At 38.2% G+C, this 24,459-nt stretch overlaps 2 protein-coding genes across 3 annotated transcripts in view; one reads left to right on the top strand and one right to left on the bottom strand.

Moving 5' to 3' along the window:
* Positions 1-1,072: 1,072 nt before the first annotated feature.
* LOC108280169 (cathepsin Z) lies at positions 1,073-7,146 on the bottom strand. The gene is made up of 6 exons (XM_017494975.3): positions 6,923-7,146; positions 4,288-4,451; positions 3,136-3,315; positions 2,677-2,827; positions 2,404-2,569; positions 1,073-2,078 (listed from the first exon to the last, which is right to left on the bottom strand). Exons 1-6 carry the CDS (start codon positions 7,135-7,137, stop codon positions 1,965-1,967), a joined length of 990 nt encoding a protein of 329 aa, XP_017350464.1. The 5' UTR covers positions 7,138-7,146; the 3' UTR covers positions 1,073-1,964.
* Positions 7,147-22,833: 15,687 nt separating this feature from the next.
* LOC108280873 (piezo-type mechanosensitive ion channel component 2) overlaps positions 22,834-24,459 on the top strand; it is a 96,429-nt gene continuing 94,803 nt past the window's right edge. For both annotated transcript variants that reach the window (XM_053673703.1, XM_053673704.1), the window contains exon 1: positions 22,834-23,541. In XM_053673703.1, coding sequence (XP_053529678.1) covers positions 23,478-23,541 — 64 coding nt within the window. In that variant the 5' untranslated portion in view covers positions 22,834-23,477. The remainder of the gene's footprint in view (positions 23,542-24,459) is intronic.

Consider the following 24,459-nt stretch of genomic DNA (forward strand, 5'->3'; position numbering starts at 1 on the left):
CTGCAGGTTTCCAGTGCCAGAGGATGCAAAGCAGCCCCAGAGCATCACCGAGCCACCACCATGCTTGACTGTGGACACAGTGTTCTTACTTCATTATTATTTCTCCAGACATACTGCTGACCCATCATGCCAAGAAGTTCTAGTTTTGTTTCATCGCTCCACAGAACAGAATCCCAAAATTTTTGTAGGTTATTTATATGATTTTCAGACAACTTTTGGGTCAGTAGTGGTGTACGTCTTGGAGTTCTGGCATGGAAATCTTCTGCGTTTAGTACACTCCTTACTGTGCTCACTGAAACCTCAGTGCCTGTTGCCACCAAGTCTCACTGCAGGTCTTTTGCAATCACTCGAGGGTTTTTCACAACCTGCCTTCTCAGAAATCTGCTTGCAGCCGTTAATAGCTTCCTTTTTCTGCCTCATACAGGTATTTCACACATTTTCTATCCACAGCCAGTTCAGGTATTTCATGTGTTCCAGCTCAAACACACCTGGTGCAACTAATGAAGCCCTTGATTAGTTGCATCAAGTGTGCTTGAGACAACACCTGTTTTGCATATTTGTGTTGTTGTGAGGGATTCTATTCAGGGGGTTGAATTGCAGAAGGGACTTTAAGGTCGGTATATACTTTAATGTCAATGGATGTTCCAAAAAATGATTTTATCTGGAGGAAAAAACACCAATATTTACAAAAAGACAGATCTCAATAATGTTTTTAAGATAAAATGGATATAATTGCATATATAAAAAATAAAGATAATGTATGGAATAGATTCCCCAACTTTATATTTAATTCTCTGGGTTAAAAAAAATGTTGTGTTAAAATGAAATATGTTGTTAATATGAAATGCGCTGTGTTAAAATGAAACATGTTGTTAATATGAATATGCTGTGCTGATATGAAATACATTGTGTTAATATGAAATACGTTGTTAATATGAATATGTTGTGTTAATATTAATGTTCTTTGTAGTAGTTGTGTTGCTTATAGACTAGGATTTTATAAATATACAAACAACAAAGCCACCAGAATAATAACTTTGTGTTTGAGAAAATTTATAAAATACATTTTAAAAAAAGTTAAAGAAAGTGCAATTTTTATTTTTCATTAAAAGAAAAACAATACTATAAGAAAACAATAATAAACCATTAAAAATGAATAAATATTGTGATCACACTCATAAAATCCAATCCACTGAAATTATTAAAATAATACAGAATTTTAAGATTTACTGCTTGAACGTTTCTACATTTTGCAGCGTTACAACCTACAAACACATTTAATGTCATTAATCTACCCCCAAAAATAGCAGTGTGAAGTGGAGTGAAAACCAATATAGTGTGCAAAACTATTTACAAAAATGTTTTTAAACATTGTCGTAAATAATAAATACTATTGATTTGCCCCACCACTCTAATATTATGGGTTATTTTGTGAAGATTCATCCCAGATTAATCTTAGATTAATCCCAGTCAAATCCACTTCACATCCATGTTGTAATGCTACAGAATGCAGAAAAGTTCAAGGAGGTGAATACTTATACAAGGCACTGTACAGCGTTTGTAGTAGTTCTGTTACTCTATTTAACTGTCTTTTGCTTAATTTTTTTTTAAACAGCAACCAAGACATCAGATTATAAATCAAAAATGTTTAAGGAAAATATGCAAGCGTAAAATACACATTAAATAAAACTAAACAAAACACATGGTTTTCTTTTTAAAAAGCAAATAATCTACCATTAGTAGGCAATAATAAAACATAGAGAATAAACACTATTGTGATAATGCTCTCTAAACCCTGCAATTCTATGACAGCAAGTGTTAATGGATTTTACATCGAAAAATGAACTTCATCACTAACACAATCCCATTCATAACACTTTAATAAGGTCTATAGTAAGTGCTGCTCTCAGTTGGATTACACTCTTGACATGTGGATAGAGCTGCTCTGAACAGTTCCTCTTCCTTTAGGTCACTATGGGGTCTCCATATGCACATGCTTTCTCAATGGCAAGATTGTACCAGTGCCCTTTACCCTTTTTATACGCGCTAGTGACTATCCGGGCCCAGCCTGCTTCACCCTGTGGACAAAAGTACAAATCACTTCTGCTACTGCTATCACAATAGATATATTCAGCTCATCTTAAAAAAACATTAAGATTTTTCATTGCACTGTCTTGTGATAGATAAACTAGGGTGAGTTACAAGCCTGCAATTTGCTTTTCTGAGTGTTAAGCTTTTGATGCTTTGCTGGACTAGGTTAGAGCGGATCCAGAGCAAGGGATCAGTGGGTATGTAAAAATAAGGGTTTTTATTTATTTATATACATTTTTAATATTCATGCCCCAGATCATATACTATGTCTTACGTTTCTGACTGTACAGAAAAGATGAACATGTAGCTCACCCAAAACTCGCCCCAGGAGTTCCTGACTATCCAGTACTCTGTTCCATCATCAGTGACTCCCCAGCCAGCTACAGATATGATGTGGTTCATGAGTGAGATGACGTGAAACTCTGCAAACACGCCTCCCTCATATGCCTCAAGACCTTTAGTTGCCATGATTCCACAGCTGCCATGCAGAGAGGGATGGAGGCGAGGGAACAGGTTCATATTCAGATTGCACAAACACACTGACGAGAGTGTTCACTGACAGTGTATCTGAAGTAGGAAACTTGCCTTATTGGGCCATTTTTGTAGATCTCAGCTTTCATTTGGTCTCGTCCTGAAACCTCACCATAGTCTCCTACTTTCCACAAAGTGTAGTTCTTCACAACAGAACAGAACCCGAAGTATGAGCAGGTGCCACACTGGTTAAACAGATCACACTCTACATAGACAAAGGAGAAAAGGAGAAGGAGAAAAGGAGAAGAAGAAAATGATGCCAACCTCACACTGTTACAACATGATTCTTGTTCAGCTTGCTATTGCAAGACATAAGCTACTATAAATCCCTAATGAAATTAGGCTGATGTCATAACTGCTGTCATTACTGACTCATTACAGATGTGTACACTTTACATTTAAATGGAATAAATTCATGAATTTGATACTTTTTCACTAAAAACTTTATGTTTATATAAAACACATGTGAGTATTACAATTATACAGGTGTATATACATGGACTTTGCACTTACTTTGATTTCTGGCCTGATAATTGTTGCAGGTTTCATCTGGAATGCCCTTGTCATGTGCGTAAGCGTACACCCCCAGGTGATCACCTCCAAAACAAGACCCTGCCCCTCCACAGTCAATTACGTTCTGGACGGACAGGTAAGCTGATGGCCACGCCCCTTTCCGTTTGATGTTTATACGATCTCATGTGGAGAAACAAGAAGAGGTTTTTTGCAGAATTTTTTCCTCTACCGAATACAAAAAATGCAGCTTTTCATGTTACATGTTTCCCATGGTGGAAACCTTACTGACTGTTATAATGCGATGACACCCGAGACTCCTTTCATAAATGTTAAAAAAACCTTTTCTTATAGAAAACATTATAATATTAAGGATTATTAAGGATATGTTTTGCTGTGTTAAATAACAACTGTTTGATTTTTTGTCTTAGATTATGTAGCTCATCCTCATATCTTTTGGATTACAGCCAAAGCTACTGTCACAGCTGCTGTTACAGTAAATTAATCTATACCTTCTGACCAATCAAATTCCACAGCGCTGTGGTATAAGTTATGTGATACAGAATATGTAATATGAGCCCTTTGGTCCTTTTTGCACAGGACAGCAATAACCATTTTATTTCCCATAATGTTGTCTGGTCAATAGGAGCTGTTAGTACTGCTAGCATGTTAAGTTGCTATATGATGTATTTCATTCCTTCTCCATGCATACTGCATAATGTATGATATAATGGCTTCTGCACACTATAGGTACAGCTATTCTTTCCATTTGGGATTTAGCCTGTGCTAATTATCAACATAAGCGCTACACAGGGTAGGAACGAAAAGGTTAGGAGGTGCACTTTGTGTCCAGTGGGTGATCATTTGGGATTCAGCCTATATCATTTACATTTATTCACTTAGCAGACGCTTTTATCCAAAGCGACTTACAAATGAGAAAATACTAGCAAAGCGATATATCAAGCAGAGAACAATACTAGTGCTACCATACAAGATCCATTAATTGAGTTCCAGAAGAAGCAGAGTACACAGAATAAAGGTGTTAGTGCAAGAGTAAGGTTTTTATTTAAAAAAAAAAAAAAGTTTTATGGGTTGGTTAGGTGTCCACGGAAGAGGTGGGTAAATCAATTCTATATCATAGTCCAGGTTGTATACCTGCCAGGGCGCTGGTGGAGCCCATGGCCCAGCAGGAGCCACAGTACTGAGGGATATGCTGATTACGTGTCACACTCACATAATTTATCCCATCAATGTTACGCCAATCCCAGGAAGCAGGGAGTTCAGTGATGTTCAAGTACTCATGAGGTCTGGCATATGTTCTAAAGAAAACATGAAAAAAGTAATGCGTTTTAATGCAAAGTACCCTGTAATATTATCTGCATGGATTACTTCTGTCATTTATTTTTAAAAGTCGCAATAATAAATAAAGACTCACTGAACACATGTAAGAATTTAAACACAAACGTGAGTGCTGTTATAGGAAAATAATCAACAATGGACTAGTGTGATAGCACAAATTTGATTATTTTCCAAAGTGTATACGTACCAAAGTGTTTTATTCCTCTTATACCACAGCAATTCACCAGTGATTACTTTTATTAATTGAACAACACATACTTTTTTTGTTTAAAGGTATATGTTGTAGAATGTCCACAAAAGAAGATAGTTTCTGTTATCAGTACGTTATAACAGCTATAAATAGTTGCTCCCTTAAGCCGGGTGCACACTGTGAGATTTTTAATAGTCCTTTGCGACTGTTTCTTGTCAGACTGTACGAACACGATCCCCGCTGTAAGCCATGTCACACTGTAGGATCTCATTGTCATTAATGTCGGACTGTACGACAGTCAAGATGCGAAAAACGGACGCACGCAAGAAGACTCGTACGGAGTAGGAGAAGCCACTCTACAGGACTGTGCCTCAAATCTTCTGACACTGCCAGAATTTAATCGGAGGAAAAATTTGATCGCAAGGCCGTTAATCGGCTGTCGTGGAACACGTTAAACTAGCGATCAAAGACTACAGATTTTGGCCTATGATTATAGGAATCTTTTAGTATTCTCAAAATTAGTCTCAAACGAACAAATCGTGGCCAAAATTGTACAGTGTGAATCCGGCTTTATCAGCATTTCTCTTTTCTGTGCTAAATAAAATGTCTCCTCACAGAAAATTTCATCATAGCAGCGATGCCAAATGTTTTTAAACAGTTTACGCTGAGAGTCTGCCATACTATATGCAATGTATGTTGTTACTATAGAAACGATAACATGAGAAGGAGCGCATTAATATAAACCTGTGATTTGCCTTATAGCTAGCACTAGTGTCTAAGATGCTGTTATAGAAAATGACGCAGCAACATCTGACAAATCATCATCACGAATTTACTGGCACAAAGATGGCTTGATGTTAGAAGTTCGATATTCACAGAAATGCTAAACTAAGGGACCGTCTCTATAGTTACACACGACATTGTTATACACGTTTCTACCTTCAATAGCATTTGAAGGGAATGACTTACAGTATAACCAACATATAACTTACATATAACCAACTGTAAAGTGTTCATCTAGGTGTCTCCTATAACGCACATCTTTTAGATTTTTTATATTTATTAAAATAAACTATTAAATCATATGTAAAAATTGCCATGTATTTCATTACTGAATGGGTTCATACACAAAATATACCATTATTTAAAGCTCAATAGCATTTGAAGGGAAAGACGTACAGTCATGAAAAAACTGTACAGTGTTCATCTAGGTGTCACCTATAACGCACCCCTTTCAGATTTTTGTTATTTAACCCTACAATGCACAAACCAAAAAAAAACCTACACAAACTGACTTTTTTGGAAACTGAGCACAATTTTTTGAAAACTGTATATAGGGAACTGTGTAGAGTTTAATTTATTTATGTACATGTTTCGACAGATTGTGGATGGGAGCCACAGACATTCAACATTATTTACAGCATTTCCAGTCAACTTTTTGAGCCCTGAACTGCTTATCTGACATGGAAAGGCATGCCACATGGAACCACCTGCAGTGTGACAATCTGAAAAAAGATAATTATAAACTTATCAAATTGCTCAGTAGTCAATTCTCTCTATCTCTCCGCAGTTCCCTATACAGTTGTCAAAAAAGTCGACAAGGCAGTTATCTGCTGGCCAGCTGACAGACATAAAATGCAGAAAACAAATAAACATACATCTTTGAAATATTAAAACATCTGTGTATTGTCAGTACTTTTACTTATTTCATTAATAGGACATTTTTTGTGTGTGAAGAAAACGATTAATTCCAATATGGGTCATTCTGACCCCCCTTTATGCATTCGTATAGGTTTTTTGGTTCATGCATTGTAGGGTTAAATATAAAAATAAAATAAAGGGATGTGCGTTATAGCTGACACCTACATGAACACTTTACATTTGGTTATATGACTGTAAGTCATTCCCTTCAAATGCTATTGAAGTTAGAAACGTGTTTAACAATGTCGCATGTAACTTTAGAGACGGTCCCTTAATTTAGCATTTCTGAAAGTCCAACGTCAAGCCAACTTTATACCAGTCACGAATTCAACGTCGCTGCGGTATTAAAATCATTATAACACTATAACATTCCCAAAGCTGTGCACTTTTCAGAAAATCCAGTTTAGTTGGCAGTATGACGTTCTTACTGTGATCATTTTTACTTATTTAAGGAATAAATTACATGGTAGGCGCTATATAACATGTAAACGTTACAGTTATAGTGATTTAAACGTTTCTTTCCTCTAAACATTTACTTACCTTACAAACGTAGGTCTGTTGAACTTGACTGGTTTATAGCAAGAATTGGATATTTCCCCGACAGCGATTACTTTCAGAGTCTGTTCAGAAACATTCAAAACAAATAACAGCCAGAGGAAAATACTGGTGACAGGTGCCATGATGTGTTTTAAACCCGCACAGCTGCCGCCTTTCAGGTTCGCACTACCCTCAATGCAAATACTGGGCATGAACATCCACAATGCATTGCGCGTTCAGGTCGAGCCGAAGCCAGAGCCGAGTGAAGCCGAAATTAGAACGGAGTGAAGCCGAAGTTAAAGCCGAGTGAAGCCGAAGTTAAAGCCGAGTGAAGCCGAAGTTAAAGCCGAGTGAAGCCGACGTTAAAGCCGAGTGATGCCGAAATTAAGGCCGAGTGATGCCGAAGTTAAAGCCGAGTGAAGCCGAAGTTAAAGCCGAGTGAAGCTGAAGTTAAAACCGAGTGAAGCCGAAGTTTAAGCCGAGTAGAACCCGACGCTGTTAATTGGAGCTGTTATATAATTCATGTCCAGTCGGATTTTCTTTTTAAATTCACATTAATTAAAGAGATTGAAATGTGGTGATATGCTGGTCTTAGTAAATTGATTTAAAAGGCTCCCATACGTTTCTCCAGCTGCTGTTTATTCTGTTTGTTTACAACGAGGCTGTAGTTTATTAATCGAATTTTTCGGTTCACTTTAAAACGCTACTGAAGTAGCAACATGTCGCCGGTAGATGGCGATAGAACCAAGGACGTACATCATGTCAGCCTTCGAGCACAAAATTGAAACTAGAAATAGGTTGCTGAATTTTGAATCATGACAAAAAAAATAGTTCTTCTTCTTCTTCTTCTTCTTCTTCTTCTTCTTCTTCTTCTTCTTCTTCTTCTTTAATTGTTATTAACACCAAAATCAAGTTATGGATATGAAGAAAGCGCTCACATCAGCATTTCAGTTATTTTGACTATGCCAGTGCCTCAGGGTACTCCAGCCTTACCAAGAGAAATAAGGATTGTCTCCAGGCTACCCAGAACAAAACTGTTCAGTACCTGATAAATGCCCCCTAAGGGCCCACAGAAGGTACAAGAGTTAAAGCTGGTTAGTATGCTGCCAGTGAAGCTCAGAGTAAAACAGCTGCAAATAAATTACATTCATAACATTCTTTTCAGAAACAACCCTAGATATGTAACATCTTCCTTAAGTCTTTGCACATCCTAAACCCAATATTCCTGTTAAATCTTTAGGACTGAGCTGACTTTTTACATTGGTGTCCCCACTTTTTTCTGGTCATCTGGAATTCATTACTCAATCCTATTCAATCTATTAATCTCAAGAGTATATTTAAAAGTTTACTACTAATAGTCACGGTGATGTTTATTTTATTATACTTAAATGTCTGTTTTCACTATTGTGAAATCAAGGTCTGGCTATCTCTTTATTTTTTTTATAATAATAATAATAATAATAATAATAATAATAATAATAATAATTAAAGCTGCATGCAGCATTTTTGGGCTCCAAGTACCCAGACTCTGTGAATCACACATTCACAGATGTGCTACTATTGTTGCAATCACAGGAAAGCAGAGCCAGCAACTTAGGCAAAGGGATTTAAGCGTGATTTGTAGTTTCACTCCAGATGTGTATGTTTTGACCATGGACAGTGGTGGAATTATTTGACTGTAGGAGGAAAGGTCTAGATGAACAAATGGGAAGCACTGCTGCTGCAGCAGCTGCTGTGACCTGTGGTGTTGTCTGTTGCTACATTGACCTGTGGTCATGATTGCTTTTGCTCTGACATGAAACATTTTTTTTCATGGAATTTAAAAACATCTAGAGTATTTATGGGTTTTTTTTTTCATTATGTGAGCCAAATTTGTTGAAGATTGGACAAAAATGTCTTAGATGGAAGCATTTTTGGCATTTTATCGCAACATTTTGACCAGTAAGTGGTGCTGTCACAAAATTTGTTGCCTACCAAGATTTGTGTCTTGGTTAAAAAATAAATAAATAAATAAATAAATAAAAAGTGCAAGTTGGGGAAAATTGGTTAAACTTGTCATCATAGGACAAAAAGACCGGCCTTCCTGTCTGAGGTCAAAGGCATGGCCTCCCATGCCATGTTCCTGTCCAAGGCCAACAAGACGGCCTGCCAAGTCCTGTTCACGTCTGAGGCCGACGAGATGGCCCACCAAGCCATGTTCCAGTCAGAGGCCGACGAGACAGCCCACCAAGCCATGTTCCAGTCAGAGGCCGACGAGACAGCCAACTAAGCTCTGCTCATGTCTGAGGCAGACAACACGACCTACCAAGCTCTACTCACGCCTGAGGCCAATGATACAGGCCACCAAGCTCTGCTGATGCCTGAGGCAAATGACACAGCTTCCCAAGCCTGGTTCCTGCCTAAGAACTACACAGCAAAATCGCCAGTGTTGATTTAACACCCAGAGTGTTGAATTTACACCATACAGTGTTTATATAAGCCCACTGGACTCAAATGAAGTGTGGGTGTTAATTCAATACTAGGGATTTTACTGTATACAGAGAACATGTCCCAGCCCAGCCTCTCTTCAATAAAAGCTTTAACTACACTTGCATCTGTCTCCAACCCCGTTACATGACAGCTCGATTGCTTTGGTAGTGCTTGTAAAGCCTTATTTATGTTTTCTTTCTTAATAAATTCTGAGGCAGCGGGATCAACCCGAGACTTTTATTTATTTAAATTTTACATTGCTGCACACTGACTGGGCCAAACAGCATGAGCACTAATAAATAAGATCTCACATGCGTTTTTAACCTGAATCTGCTGTGTTCTCTGAGCAGAGAGAACTCTGACTACGGGGGGAGGTGTTCACCCAGAGGTAGGAGACCCGGAGGTGTTCACCCGGAGGTGGGAGTCCCGGAGCAGCGAGAGAATGCTGACTACAAGGCAACCGGGGACTACAAGGACATGCGACCCCTGGAGGATGCTCAATCCTCCAATGACGAGATGGTGGGGAACACAGGTCCGGTACGAAGCTGCTGTGTACGAAGCTGCCGTCAACGGGGGGTCTGCTATCATAGAACTCTCAAGTCAGTGGCAGACAGGATGAGAAGATGTGAAGATCCATACCCTGGGTGTACGTGCTAGCCTAACCTCTCCCCAAAGGGTGGCTCTCTACAGTACGTAAAGTGCTTGAGCTGAAGACAACCAGCATACAGAGAGATACTGCATACAACAGACTGTCAAGTATTGTTATAAAATGTTATAAAATGTTTGTGATATGACGCAATCAGGCACAGAAAAGTATAATGGTGCTGTCGAGCACATAGTGCTGACAGGGTGGGAATTTTTCCTCGTAGGAGGTTTTTTCGCCCACCCCTTTCTGCGTAAGACTGGGGTTTGGTTTTTGAGGGGAAGCAAGAATCTGCAGGTCCCGACAAATACAAAACTGTGGGCTGACAGGCCTAGTTGAGAAAGATAGGGACGTGTAGATCAAGTAGTTAGTTACTGTAGTGGCCACTCATACGTACGGCAGTAGTAGTAGTAATGACTGACTAGGGGAACTCAGTTAATCACACTTATAATCGATGTAGGCAAACAAACGTATAATCAAGGTAGTTAGATTCGAAATGAGATATATATATACATAGTTAAAAGGAGAAGTAAGTTAAGGGTTAAGAGTTATGGCTAGGTACATCTACACATGTCCGGCGCAAAGTGGATGTAGGGGGGTCCTAAGGCCCATTCTCCAGCTGCCAATCTACTATGAGACCCCGGGGCGCACAACACTAGCACGTCTCCCACCAGGTCTACAAAACCTCCTCAGCTCCTATTCGGATCAGTGTTGCGTAGAAGTGGTTAATGTAAGGGACCCATTGGATTACGGGGACGGGCGCAGGGATTATGGCTTCGTTAGAGTAATCCTCCGACAGCTAGCGGGGGACGGCCATGGGGTGCGGCAGAACCAGTTCCTCCACAGATACCCGCTTAATTAAGGTAGTGTATGAGGCTTCATAGCCTCAGAGGGGGAAATGTTGTGGATAAAAAATGTCATAAAATAAACATAAGGGAGACCTAGCATCCAGCAAAAGGGAGAAGAAGAAAAAACGGGCACCTAGACACATAGAAGCGGGATTAGGCGGACATTGACAAATTGGAATTACACTTTAAAGATCTTTAAGAGCAGTAATAGTCAAAAAAAGTCAAAAAGAGGTATACGAGCTGAGCTGAGGAGGGCTAATACACACACACACACGCTCGTACAGTCAAGGGCGGGCAAGTAGACACAACATACACACACACTCTCTCTTTCTCATACACACATGAATAACTTTAATAGAATCTTATAGTAATAGAGAAACTCTATAAAAAACAGAATAGTAGGATATGCAGGACAGTAGAACTGTAATGATATTAAGAAGTTGGAAGTACAGTAAACCGCTTTTCAAGTAGTATAAATATATATAAAATAAGAAATATAGTGCAAATATGAAAATAAATTATAAACTAGAAATACAAGAAAAATATAACTTACTCATGTATTCAGATGGTGAAGATTCTCGTCTCGCAAGGAAAGCCTTAATTTTTAGAGAACCATGAAGAGAGCCAGTTATAAGGGTGGGTCAAACTGCCCCCCCCCTCGAGATAACGATAAGACCAAGGTCCCTCCCGGTTGTTTAGTCTTGTCTACGTCATCTTATATCCCTTAGGTAAATGAAAAGTGAAGTTTCTGAGGTCCTAAGGTAACTGAGAATTATGGTTTCTGAGGCCCTAAGGTAACTGAGAATTATGGGTTCTGATGCCCTAAGGTAACTGAAAACTCTGGTTACTGATTCTCTGTGTAATTCAAAACTCTGGGTTCTGATTTTATGTGTAAATTAAAACCCCTGGTTTCAATTCTATGTGTAAGTGAAATAGGCATATGGGTTATTTAGGGTGTAAATACAGTATAAATACTGGAGCTTAAGCTCAGGGTATTGGGATCACCTCTGAGAATTCTCATCGGTGTGGATCTCGTGTGGTGGAACGGAACAATAAAGCTGGACCCTTGCTTCTTCTCACTCACGGCTGGTGTATTTTTTCTATCTCCAACTGGGCTCAGAGGTACATGTGAGTATTGGCTTCTAAGTTGAATTTCAAATGTTTTTGGGTAATAGGCTAAATTTGAGCCAACAACAGTCAGCTACCTCGACAGGACGTTTCCTACAACTTTTTGTTGTAGACTGAAAACATTTGGTTTTGAGATCAAAAGATGAAAGAGAATTTAGATTTTTTTTTCATGGTATTTATATGTAGTGTATGTGTTAAACAACATAGAACATAGTACATTTGATATCAAACCACCCAATTTGTAGGCAAGCCAAAATATTGGAACCTGACTGGAAGGTGTTACTTGTTACCCAAGTGTGTCATGTTAGATTGATTGTTGAAACAATAAATAGCTCTGAACATCTACTCTTGGTTTTAGCCTTCAGTTTAACCTGTAAAGAGTGCATTTGTTGTTAAAAAGGATAAGCCAACATGAAGATCAGGGAGTTGTCTATGGTGAGCCATTCTGAAGCTGAGAAAAGAGGGAAAATCAGAGGCATTGCACAAACATTGGGCATAGCCAATACAACAATTTGGAATGTCCTGACAAAGAAAGAAACCACTGATGTACTGAGCAACAGACACCAGATTGGTCGGCCAAGGAAATCAACAAGTGCTGATGACATTGTGAAACATTGAGATAGCTGTGAAGAAAAACCCAAAAACAACATTCAGTGACATAACCAACAACCTCAACAGGGCAGGGGTGAAGGTATCACAATTGACAAGCCAGACTGGAATTCACAAAAAAAGAGAGAAATGAGCCACAAAAGTTCTGGAGCCAAGATTTACCTCTACCAAAGTGATGAAAAGGCCAAAGTGTGGCAAAAGAAAGGATCTGCTCCTGATCGAAACATACAAGCTCATGTGTGAAACGTGGTGTCATGGCTTGGACTTGCATGGCTGCTTCTGGAACAGGCTCACTTATCTTTATTCATGATGTAACTCATGATTTCCATTTACATTTACATTTACATTTATTCACTTAGCAGACGCTTTTATCCAAAGCGACTTACAAATGAGAAAAGATACAAGCAAAGCGATATATCAAGCAGAGAACAATACAAGAAGTGCTACCATACAAGACCTATTAATTGAATTGGAGAAGAAGCAAAGTGCAGAGTAGAGGTGTAAGTGCAATTTTTTTTTATTATTATTACTTTTTTTTATTATGAGTTGGTTAGGTGTTCATGGAAGAGGTGGGTCTTTAGCTGTTTTTTGAAGATGGTGAGAGATTCTGCGGTCCGGATTGAGATTGGAAGTGCATTCCACCACTGAGGAACAGTTAGTGTGAAGGTTCTGGAAAGGGACCTTGCGCCACGCTGAATTGGAACTGCTAAACATCGGTCGCTAATCGATCGCAGATTGCGAGAGGGAACGTAGGCCTTCAGGAGAGTGTTGAGGTAGGAGGGTGCTGTTCCTGACAAGGTCTTGTAGGTGAGCATCAAGGCCTTGAACTTGATGCGGGCAGCTACAGGAAGCCAGTGGAGGGAGATGAAGAGGGGTGTGACATGGGTTCTCTTGGACTGGTTGAAGACGAGGCGCGCTGCAGCATTCTGAATCACCTCCTGGGGTTTGATGGAGCTGGCTGGGAGGCCTGAAAGCAGTGAGTTGCAGTAGTCCAGTTTAGAGATCACAAGAGCCTGGACTAGTATCTGAGTAGCCTGTTTGGTGATGTAGGGTCGGATTTTCTTGATGTTGTAAAGGATGAACCTACAGAACCTTGCAGTTGCTGAGATATGGTCTGTAAAGGTCAAGCCGTCATCAAGAATCACCCCAAGGTTCCTGGCCGTCCTGGTTGGCATGAGTGTGAGTGAGCCGAGCTGTACAGTGAGGTTGTGGTTGATTGAGGGGCAGGCCGGGATCACGAGAAGCTCAGATTTTGCCAGGTTAAGCTTAAGATGGTGTTTCCTCATCCAGACCGAGATGTCCGACAGGCAAGCAGAGATGCGTGCAGAGACGAATGGATCGTCAGGCTGGAAGGACAAATGGAGCTGGGTGTCATCAGCATAGCAATGTTATGAGAAGCCATGAGACTCAATCACCTGCCCTAGAGATGTAGTGTAGATAGAAAAGTGGAGTGGACCCAGAACTGACCCCTGTTGAACGCCAGTTGTGAGTTGCTGAGTTTCAGAAATACCTCCTATCCATGATACCTTGAAAGATCTGTCAGAGAGATAGGATTCCACCCAGCGCAGAACCGTTCCAGTGATGCCCAGGCTGGAGAGAGTTGACAGAAAGATCTGATGGTTCACAGTGTCGAAAGCAGCAGAGAGGTCAAGTAAGATGAGGACAGATGATCTAGAGGTTGCTCTTGCTAGTCGTAAGGCTTCAGTGACGGAAAGCAGAGCAGTCTCCGTGGAGTGGTTGCTCTTGAAGCCAGACTGCTTGGTGTCCAGGAGGTTGTTCTGTGTGAGAAAATTTGACAGTTGATTAAAAACGGCTCTTTCAAGAGTTTTCGAAAGAAAAGGAAGTAGGGAAACAGGTCTGTAGTTGTCAACTAAAGCAGGGTTGAGTGATGGTTTTTTAAGCAGTGGGGTAACCCGGGCTTGCTTAAATGAGGTACGGTATGTGCCAGTAGAGAGCGATGTGTTAAAGATGTGTGTGAGTGCAGGTAATAGTGTGGGAGAGATGGACTGAAGAAGGTGAGAAGAGATAGGGTCAAGAGGACAGGTTGTGGGATGGCTAGAGAGGAGGAGTTTAGAGACATCAGTCTCTGAGAGGGGAAAGAAGGAAGTCAGTTGAGAGTTACATGGAGGAGTCAGTCTATGCATGTCTGGGGCTGAGAACAGGTTCCTGATTGATGTAACCTTGTTGGTAAAGAAAGTGGCAAAGTCATCTGCAGGTAGAGAAGTAGGGAAAGGGGGAGGAGGGGGACAGAGTAGAGAGGAAAAGGTTTTGAAAAGAATGCGGGTGTTGGGAAAACAAAGAATCTTTTCTTGGTAGAATGTGGCTTTAGCAATGGAGATGCTATTGGAAAAAGAAGAGAGAAGTGTCTGGTAATTGGTTAATGATTACCAATTACATGATTACCAAATACATGATGGTAGTAACAGAAGAAATTCAGAAGTTTACAGGAACATGTTGTCTGCCAATTTACAGAGAAATTCATTCAAATTTAGGAACTTTATCATGCAGCAAGACAAAGATCCAAAAAACACTGCCAACTGAACAATGGACTTTATCAGGGGAAAGGTAGAAGGTTTTATACTGGCCATGTCAATCAATTGAACATGCAATTCTCTACTTGTTGAGAAGACTGAAGGGAGAAACCAATTCAGTATAGTTACATGATATAAATCCAGTATATATAGTTATAGTAACATGAATATAAGTATTGTTAGTTGTTGTGGCAGGGGATATAGTATATGTACTAGTGGCAGGTGGCAGCATCAGTAGTTGTAGTAGTATTGGTAGTAGCTCTATCACTAGTAGTGGTGCGAGTAATGGTATTAGTAGTAATAGAATCAGCAGAAGTAAAATAAAAAATGTCTTATTCTTACCACATGTTGTAGTAAATCATATTCTTACTAGAAATGGTAATAACCCCATAACTGCATCAGTATTAGCAATAAAAATATCAGTAGTAGTTTTAACAGATTTAGTAATGGTAACATCATCAGTAGTAGAGGTATCATTAATACTCGTACTATCACTAGCCCTTTCCCTTAATTTTTCTGCAGGCCTTGTACAGAATATATTACATTTATTGGCTATACTTTTGTATAATTGAATTGTTCTTATTAGTATAATAGCCTAAGATCATTACTTCACTTTTTGTCCAGTCAGCAAAGTGCCTTGAGTTGAGATTGCCATGTGATTAAATTAAACACAGCAGAACTCCCCTTATAGGCAACCCATTACAAGCTCTTTCCAAACTTCTCCTGTAATATAATAAGAGTAATTTGGATCATCTAACATAAGATGCAATCCTATGGTAAAAGCTCAAGACGAACTAAACAGTAATAAGCAGGTCTGTTTATTAAAGTATAACAAGAGACAATTAGATTTGGCTCTCAGTGAGGTAGCTAGAGTTAGGGGTGCATTACACAAAACTCATTAGCTTGATGTCAGTGGGAAATACAAAGTTTTTTTCATGAATTGTGAAGAATTTGGAAAATAACTTGTTACTGTTTTTCTTTTGTTTAATCAGAATTTTGTTTGTATATATTTTCTGTACTGAAAGACTGCTTATATAATACACATGGCTGATGATCACATTTGTAAGAACAAGTGACAGAGCCATGAAAAATGTACTTCTTATGAAACACAGTCAGTCAGTCAGTCTCTGAAATTAGACTTGAATAACTTTGTTTGTGACCAAATTATAAAAGCACCTATATTTCTATCTTAAATCAGCCAGTAATTCATAGGTCAGGTAAAAGCAATTGAGTCTACAAAATGAGTGTGTATAGATCTCTCAAGCCCACCAATCCAGCAACACCACTGGGGCTGCTGGGGCTCAGGTGGTAGGGCGGGTTGTTCACTTGTTGGCAGTTCTATTCCTGGCCCACATGACTCCACATGCCAAAGTGACCTTGGGCAAGATACTGAACCCGATGGCAAGCTAGCGCCTTGCATGGCAGCTCTGCTACCATTGGTGTTTGAGTGTGTGTGTATGTGTGAATGGGTGAATGAGAAACAGTGTAAAGCACTTTGTAGAACTCCTAAGGTTAAAAAAGCATTATATAAGTGCAGTCCATTTACCACTGGCACCATCTGAGCAATAAACATACTGTATACACATATTTTGTCTTAGAATTACAATGTTCAGAAATGTATATTTTTGTGTGTTTGAGCAAAGCAATACACAAAATAGCAGTAATAGAGAATATTTTACCGTCATGCGAAAAAATAAGTAAACCACATGGAAATTGTTGGCTTTTTTTGACATATTTGGACAAGCAAACATTTAATCATCTTTGAAATAGTGCCTATTAATGAAGTTGATATACAGTACTGTGCAAAATACAGATGCCTTCAAAAATAATGAAATTAAATGTTTCTACATTTAAAAAATACTATAAAGATGAGTAAACAGTAATAAATGAAACAATATTTAGTGAGACAGCTCTTTCTTTAAAAAAAATAATAGTCTCAGGAACAATTTGTGCAGTTTTATAAGGGAATGAGCTGTAAGATTTATTGAGCATCTTGCAGAAGCAGTCTTGGTTCTTCTGGAGACTTTAACTGTCGCACTTGCTTCTTATTTTTGCAACAATACTCAGCAGCCTTCATTATTTATTATTATTTTTTGGCTGAAAAGTATCTCTTATGTAAAATGCTGCTTTCGTTACTGACATACAAACATTTTTCAGTAACATTTAATTTTATGTTGGAAAACTAATGTTTGGAAATCTAAAATTATTTTGTACTGACTCGATAATGTAGAAGTCACACAAAAAAAATCTGTAACAAAGTTTGTACTAAAAAAAATAGGGTGCCTAAGACTTGAACAAAACCACAACGAAAAATAGCTGTTTCAATCATTTATTCAACAGAAATAACAGATGTGATTTTCTTCTTTGGAAAAAGTAAGTACACCCTTGGCCTGAGAAGTCAGTATTCCCTTTAGCAGAAATTCCTTCTTGTAGACGTTTTGCATAATTGCCCACCAGGCTTGATGGAACTTGCATATACTGCCTGTTTCAAATCCTCCCATAAGATTTCAATGGGATTCAAATCTGGGCTTTGACTAGGCCATTCCATAACCCTCAATTTCTTCTTTTTGAGCCATTCCTTGGTGGATTTGCTAGTGTACTTAGGAACATTATCCTGTTGAAAAGGTCCAAGTTTGGTTCAACTTCAACTTTTGGACAGATGGCCTCACATAACTTTAAGCACTCTGAAGCACTCACTTTGATATGATGCAGAATTCATAGTTGAATCAATGAATGCAAGCTGTTCAGTCCCTGAGGCAGTGAAGCAACTCGAAACCATAACATTTCCACCACTGTGCTTCACAGTTGGTATGAGGTGCTTCTCCTAAAAAGCTGTCTTTGGTCTACGCCAAACATGTCTGCTGGTACTCTAGCTTTTGATTCCAAAAGGCCTGGTCTTTGCCTATATGCTCATTGGAAAACTGTAGTCTTGCAAAGGCTTTGTCCTGGCAGGCCTCCCATGCAATTTTTTTACAGATCAAATTTTTGCAGTCTCTTTTTGATACTAGAAGCATGCACTTTGACACCAATAGTTGCAAGACTTACTAGCATATCCCATGATGAAATTTTGGGGTTCTTGGAGACTTCTTTTTGCATCAGACGGTCTGCTCTTGGGCTAAATTTCCTGGGACGGCCAGTCCTGGACAAATTGGCAGTCGTTTGAAATCTACACCACTTGTAGATGATTTTCCTTACAGTGGAATGATGTATTTGAAATTATTTGGAGATCTTTTTAAATCCCTTGCCAGAATCATAGGCATCCACAACGTTTTTTCTGAAGGCCTTACAGAACTCTTTAGATCTTGGCATGATGACAACACACACCTCAATAGCAAAGGGAACACCAGACACTAATTATAAGAGGGGTAGAAATAAGACAGGTTGCCCCTGCACTCCCTAAGCAGGTTCTAATCACTGACACTCAATCTCAAACACCTGATTCTAATTTTATGGATTTAAATGTGTGATAAGTGTACTTACTTTTTCCATGTGATTGATCTGTTTTTAGTTCATTTCTGAAAATTATGAAAAATGTCAGTTTTGATAGAGTGTAACACCTTTATTAATTTACTTATTTTTTCACATGACTGTATGTCTTTTTATCTTACAGACCAGTTTTTAGTTCATTTCTGAAAATTATGAAAAATGTCAGTTTTGATAGAGTGTAACACCTTTATTAATTTACTTATTTTTTCACATGACTGTATGTCTTTTTATCTTACAGACCATCAGGTATGGAGAAAATTGTCGGTAGATTCTGCTTCGACAATGACAAAAAATGTAAAAATTTCAATATTCAAATATTTCAAATGTAATATTTCAATATATTAATATAATGTTTCACTGCTGAAGGTGATGCTGACCAGTGTGTTCATGCTTGCGGTGTTCTCTCAGCTCTTCATGAAATAAATATAATGTAAAATATTCAAAGCATGGATTTCAATTGTGCTGAAATTCGACAGTTTCTTAATATCTTCTCATAGAGACAGTATTTGATATAGAGTAAATATTTGCTTGATTAAAAAAAATCTCAATGAAAGGCAGTTTTATTATTCATAGTTAAGCATATGAAGTTTTGCCTATCCTTAAAAAAAGCATAGAATTATTAATCTTCAATTAAAAAAAGATATTTTATTTCAGCTTGTCTATGTTTTAATGACTGTTTATTCAATTAAGTTTCAGCAGCAGCATCAAAACCATAACTATGGTCAACCCTAACTCCTTTCACTCTGAAATCCATGTCTATACACTACTTGTGTGTGTTCTTTTTTGCTATTTTGATATATATATATATATATATATATAAACCTACAGCTTACATGTAGGTAAATGTATTGGTCTGCACTACAGTTTGTCTGACTGATTCGTGAACAGTTGTTGTAGCAGTTCTGAGTACTACTTGCTCTTGTATTTAGTAGTTGCTGTTATTATTCTTCCTACAATTATCTTTGGAAGCTTTGTTTTGTAGCACTTGGGACATGTTCTGTGCTCGGATTGGATTCTGCTTTGGATAAAAGCATCCGTTCATTTTGAATGTAAACCTGTATACAAACAGTATGAAGGAAGTAGCTTTACAGTACAATGTTGTGTGATAAGTGTGCTAAAAGCTTTGAGTGGCTAGCTCTTAAGTGCAGATTTTCATGGTATAGATGGCCTTCAATAATGGAGATGATGATGGGAAACTTTAATGCTCTGCAGTTAACAAGGCATCATGAATGTTTTACATATGATGATGAAGATTATTAAAGTGATACTTAAAGTTACAGGATACCACACACACTGCACTGTTCACCTCTGTATTGCGGTCTGTTCAGTCATTTATGGTTCTACACAATGAATAGGGGCGATTGTGATATTAGATTTTTAATAGTTCTTCAATGGTTGAATAGAAGAAAGTTGATATCCAAACCAAATGTTATTGAATTAATAGATATGAATTGATATGCTTTACTAGTTACAGTAGCATTGTCTTTATCCACATATACAAATGATATTGTCTGTAAATGCTGGGGAACAATAAACTCAACAGTAAAGCTGCTCAACTTGTTAATGCCTTTGCATTTTATGGATTCCAACAGATACCCTCTAGCCGTATCAAAACAACAATCGCGATGTGTTTTGTGAGCCATCATTTACAATCAATGCCTTGTGCATTAAATAAGAGTCTTGTGATCAATCATTTTGATGTTCATGGGAGATGGATAATCAAAGCTCCCAAGCTTTGCCAAGGAAAGAACATGGGTCAAGAAAATTGTGTGCATTTTGCTTGTGAGCTTAACATCTCCTGAATTATGGATTGTTTCCTGGTGTCTGTTAGTCACAAGGACTAGGCCTTTGGAGAATAGCTTTAAAAACTATCGACATCAATCAATGGATGCTACTTTGCTCTGTATTGATTGACTTTCTGCCACTAAAGCATCATTGCTGGTCATTTGCTTCCTGAAGAGAATTGCCTGAGTAAAGTAGCTGTGTTAACAAGAGTAAATGAGATCATGCTGTCCTGCACCAGTAAGCCATGGCTGCTGCTACTAGAAAATCAGTTATATTTCTGATAGCTGTTGATCTTTAGTGAAACTTTAGAATGGGCTCAGTTACAGATTTTTGGAAAATAAAATACAAGTGATCAACATTTTCTTAGTCTAAATGCAACAATAAAATAGACTGGAGAAAAACACCCATGTTGGATTCTGTTGGAAAGAGTTTGTCTCTGCTACCATTTGTGAATCTTGGCTTGATTATTGAATAAATGCAATTACAAAATGACATAGTCCAAATGACTATCAATGGAAACAGTAATATAATTTAATTTGAATACTGTTAGAGTATTCTAGACTGACTTCTGATCTAACTGGTTCATTTAGTGTCAATGTAGAATCATTTTGTTCTAAATAAAAATACATTTCACGAAACAAGAAAATCATTCTTCAAAAAATACATCTTTCCATGCATTAAAAAGAACAAAACAATTACACACAAAAAAGCATTTCATATTCACCCTATTATGTTAAAATTAGATGAAAGTTTACATAAACTGGTAGATACAGGGATATTATTAGGCTACTTCTTAGAACACAACAACTTTTATTGTAAACTTAATGCTACTTTAATAGGAACTCCTGTACACCGGCTCATTCATGCAATTATCAAATCAGTCAATCATGTAGCAGCAGTGCAATGAATAAAGGTCAAAGATTGCAGTTTATATCAAACATTAGAATGGGAGGGAAAAAAAAGTGATTTCAGCCAGCCAGATGGGCTGGTTTGAGTTTTTCAGAAATTGCTGATCTCCTGGGATTTTCGTGCGCAACAGTCTCTAGTGTTTACACAGAATGCTGTGAAAAACATCTTCAGAGTGGCAGCTCTGCCGTAGGAAGTGACTTATTGATGAGAGAGGTCACAGCAAAATGAAAGTAGCTGACAGTAACTCAAATAAACACTCTTTACAACTGTGGTGAGCAGAAAAGGATCTCAGTACATACAAGTCGAACCTTCAGATCCATGGCCTTCACCAGCAGAAGACTACTTTGGGTTCCATACTTATTCACCAAGAACAAGAATCTTCTCCCAATTTCTTATTAATTCAGGGGCAGAAAGAGTCTGCCATCCCTCCTACCAGAGAGCATGGCCAATTTTTTCTCTCTTGGACTCCTGATCACAGATGACTGTGTGTTAGGTTCTCAATCGTATTTCTGTTTGTACTATGTGCCATTCATGTGTCTATGTTGGTTGTGACATATTTATGAAATAAATATATTTCATAAAATTCAAGATATTTATGAAATAAATTGACAAAAAGCAAGCTACAGTATGTCACTGTAGCTATTATTAGTTGTGAGGAAGTTGTTAGGCACTAAAAGCTACAAAGAGGTTATATACAGTAGGCTAATTGCTTTTAGAAAAACAGTGGCGATGTAATTCTATGCCTAAAAGTGATCCTTAAGTAGGTTATAAGATAATGTAGAAGCAACACAATGTAGCACCAGCTATTTCTTCCTAATCAAAACCATTAGTAGCCAACTTAACATAAATCAGATTTATTATAGATGAATATTTAACAAACTCTGCATTACACAGAGCCTGATTTGATATCTTGAATCAATACCTGGGGGGGGGCACACCAAAATGTTTACGGTAATGTAAGTAAATTATTGTTAAAGACACAAGTTGAATTTGTTTTAGCATAGGTCATTTTTATTGTGTGCTTCCGGAGAACTCAGGAGTATATGAATGTCCTTTCTCTTAACCCCCCCCCCCCCCCCCCCCCCCCGCGTAATTAAAATAAATCAAATTTCTTTGTACAAATATAGTCTGTAAGTGTAGCTGTTGTGGTTGCTTGAGTCCATGAAGACATGCTGATCACTGATTCAAATGGCCATTACAGTGTGCATTACTGGCCTGTATTTTGAGCTGAATCGGTCATAATTGTTTATCTACATTCTTCTTGAAATGGCTTCCTCTGTTTCGGCTGGACTTGTGTAGAGGTATCTAAACAATCACGCTACTAAAGTGGAAAATAATGTGACTGGCTACCAAGCACAGACATTTCTCTAGAAGGCTCCTTTTTTTTTTTTTTTTTTTTTTTTTTTTTTAACGAGCTCAAAATGAACTGCCCTGTCAGAGTGGATCAGTAGCTCCGCCTCCTCTCGATTCTTATTGGTTATCTATTAGGAAGTTAGTGCGCTCCGATTGGTCAGCGTTTCATAGCGTTATCTCAGCCTTGTAGAGTTTTGATTGAGGTGCGCAGAAAAAAATATTCCAGTCCAGTGCGTCGCTTGGCTTTGAACCCGAGCCCGGTAAATACGCACAATAATACTTGATGTTCCAAAAAAAAAAAAGAAAAAAGAAAAGAAAAAAAAAGGCTTTTGGAGATTCAACACTACAAGCAGTAACTTTTGGGTTTGCCCTGTTTGAGCACATGGCTGATGGATAAACTTGATCCAGTATCCTGAAGTGAGAAGAACGGAAAAGGAAAAAGAATGAAACTTTCCCACAGGGCAGAATGTGACTTTTTGTTTTGTTTTGTTTGATTTTTAATTAATGTTTTGCCGACTTTATTTAAAAAAAATAAAATAAATAAATTCAGGGACTGGTTATCTGGACCGCGGACTTTAATTGGGAAGCAAAAAAAGTAAGAAAATACTAAGAATAACGGTAAGAGGAAGATTGAGAAGATCATTTGCGCGCGGCACTTGTGCGGCTCGCGCATTTCCGCATGATGCGGGAGTGGAGCAGAGCGCGTGCGGGACGGATAGTTATGTACGGAATAGCACCCGTTTTATTCTGACTTCACCGCTTTTGCATTTCAAGCTGGATGAGAAATCTCCCGGGCGATGGCGTCTGAGGTGGTGTGTGGACTGATCTTCAGACTGCTGCTGCCCTTCTGCTTGGCGGCAGGTGAGTAGACAAAAAAAAAAAAAAAAAGGTAACAAAAAAAGTGAAGAGTGATGCACAGGGCAATGCGTAAAGGAGTCATCGAGCTCCTATTGCTCGGATAGCTCCAGCTGTCAGATAAGGTTATGTTTTGTTGGTGTTTGCTGTGAAATTGTAGCAGGATGACTGGATTTTACTGGCTTATTGACAGCACATGTTACACAGTATTGAAATATATACAGTGTTGAATTAACACCTGCAGTGTTGAATGAACACTTACAACTCTTCTAACCTGATGTGTGCCCATGTGTGACCACCTGGACCTATGTACACACTATAGGTGTTCATTTCGCTCTGTCCCCTAATTGATGTAATACTTCCTCTGACGTAGACATGGGTCTATTTCAGACCTATTTTTGCATCTTTAAAATGAATTCTGCACTCAATACTTAATACATATGTACATTAAGATGTCATTTCTAAACCAGTTAGAGAAGTACACTTAAAAAAAAAAAAAAACATTTTGTTCCTCATGTTTGGTTTAATTATTTAGAATGAGCTAAAGTAACACGATTTTGGAACATTATGTCAGAACATTCATTTCACTGTTCAGTCCAGCTGATATAATTAAAACTGAAGTTTACTTTATATCAGTCCAGCTGATATAATTAAAACTGAAGTTTACTTTATTCATTTGTGTAAAAACTACCGGTACATGAATCATTTTTGTTATAACTAACTGGGCAGTGGATCTGTAGTTCCCAGCTTGCTTAAATTTATTGATACGTTTAGGGATTACGCGTTATTTTATGTTTTTTAGTAAAGGGAAAGACATGATAGTGTTTAATGTTGAGTTATGTTGGACATTTGAAGCAGTGTAATGTTTTTGAATTCTGTGGTTACCATTGAGCTGAAGAGTGGAGCTTGGGCTTATAGGCTTGT

Source organism: Ictalurus punctatus, chromosome 20, assembly GCF_001660625.3.
Source record: "Ictalurus punctatus breed USDA103 chromosome 20, Coco_2.0, whole genome shotgun sequence".
In the NCBI taxonomy this organism is placed as follows: domain Eukaryota; kingdom Metazoa; phylum Chordata; class Actinopteri; order Siluriformes; family Ictaluridae; genus Ictalurus; species Ictalurus punctatus.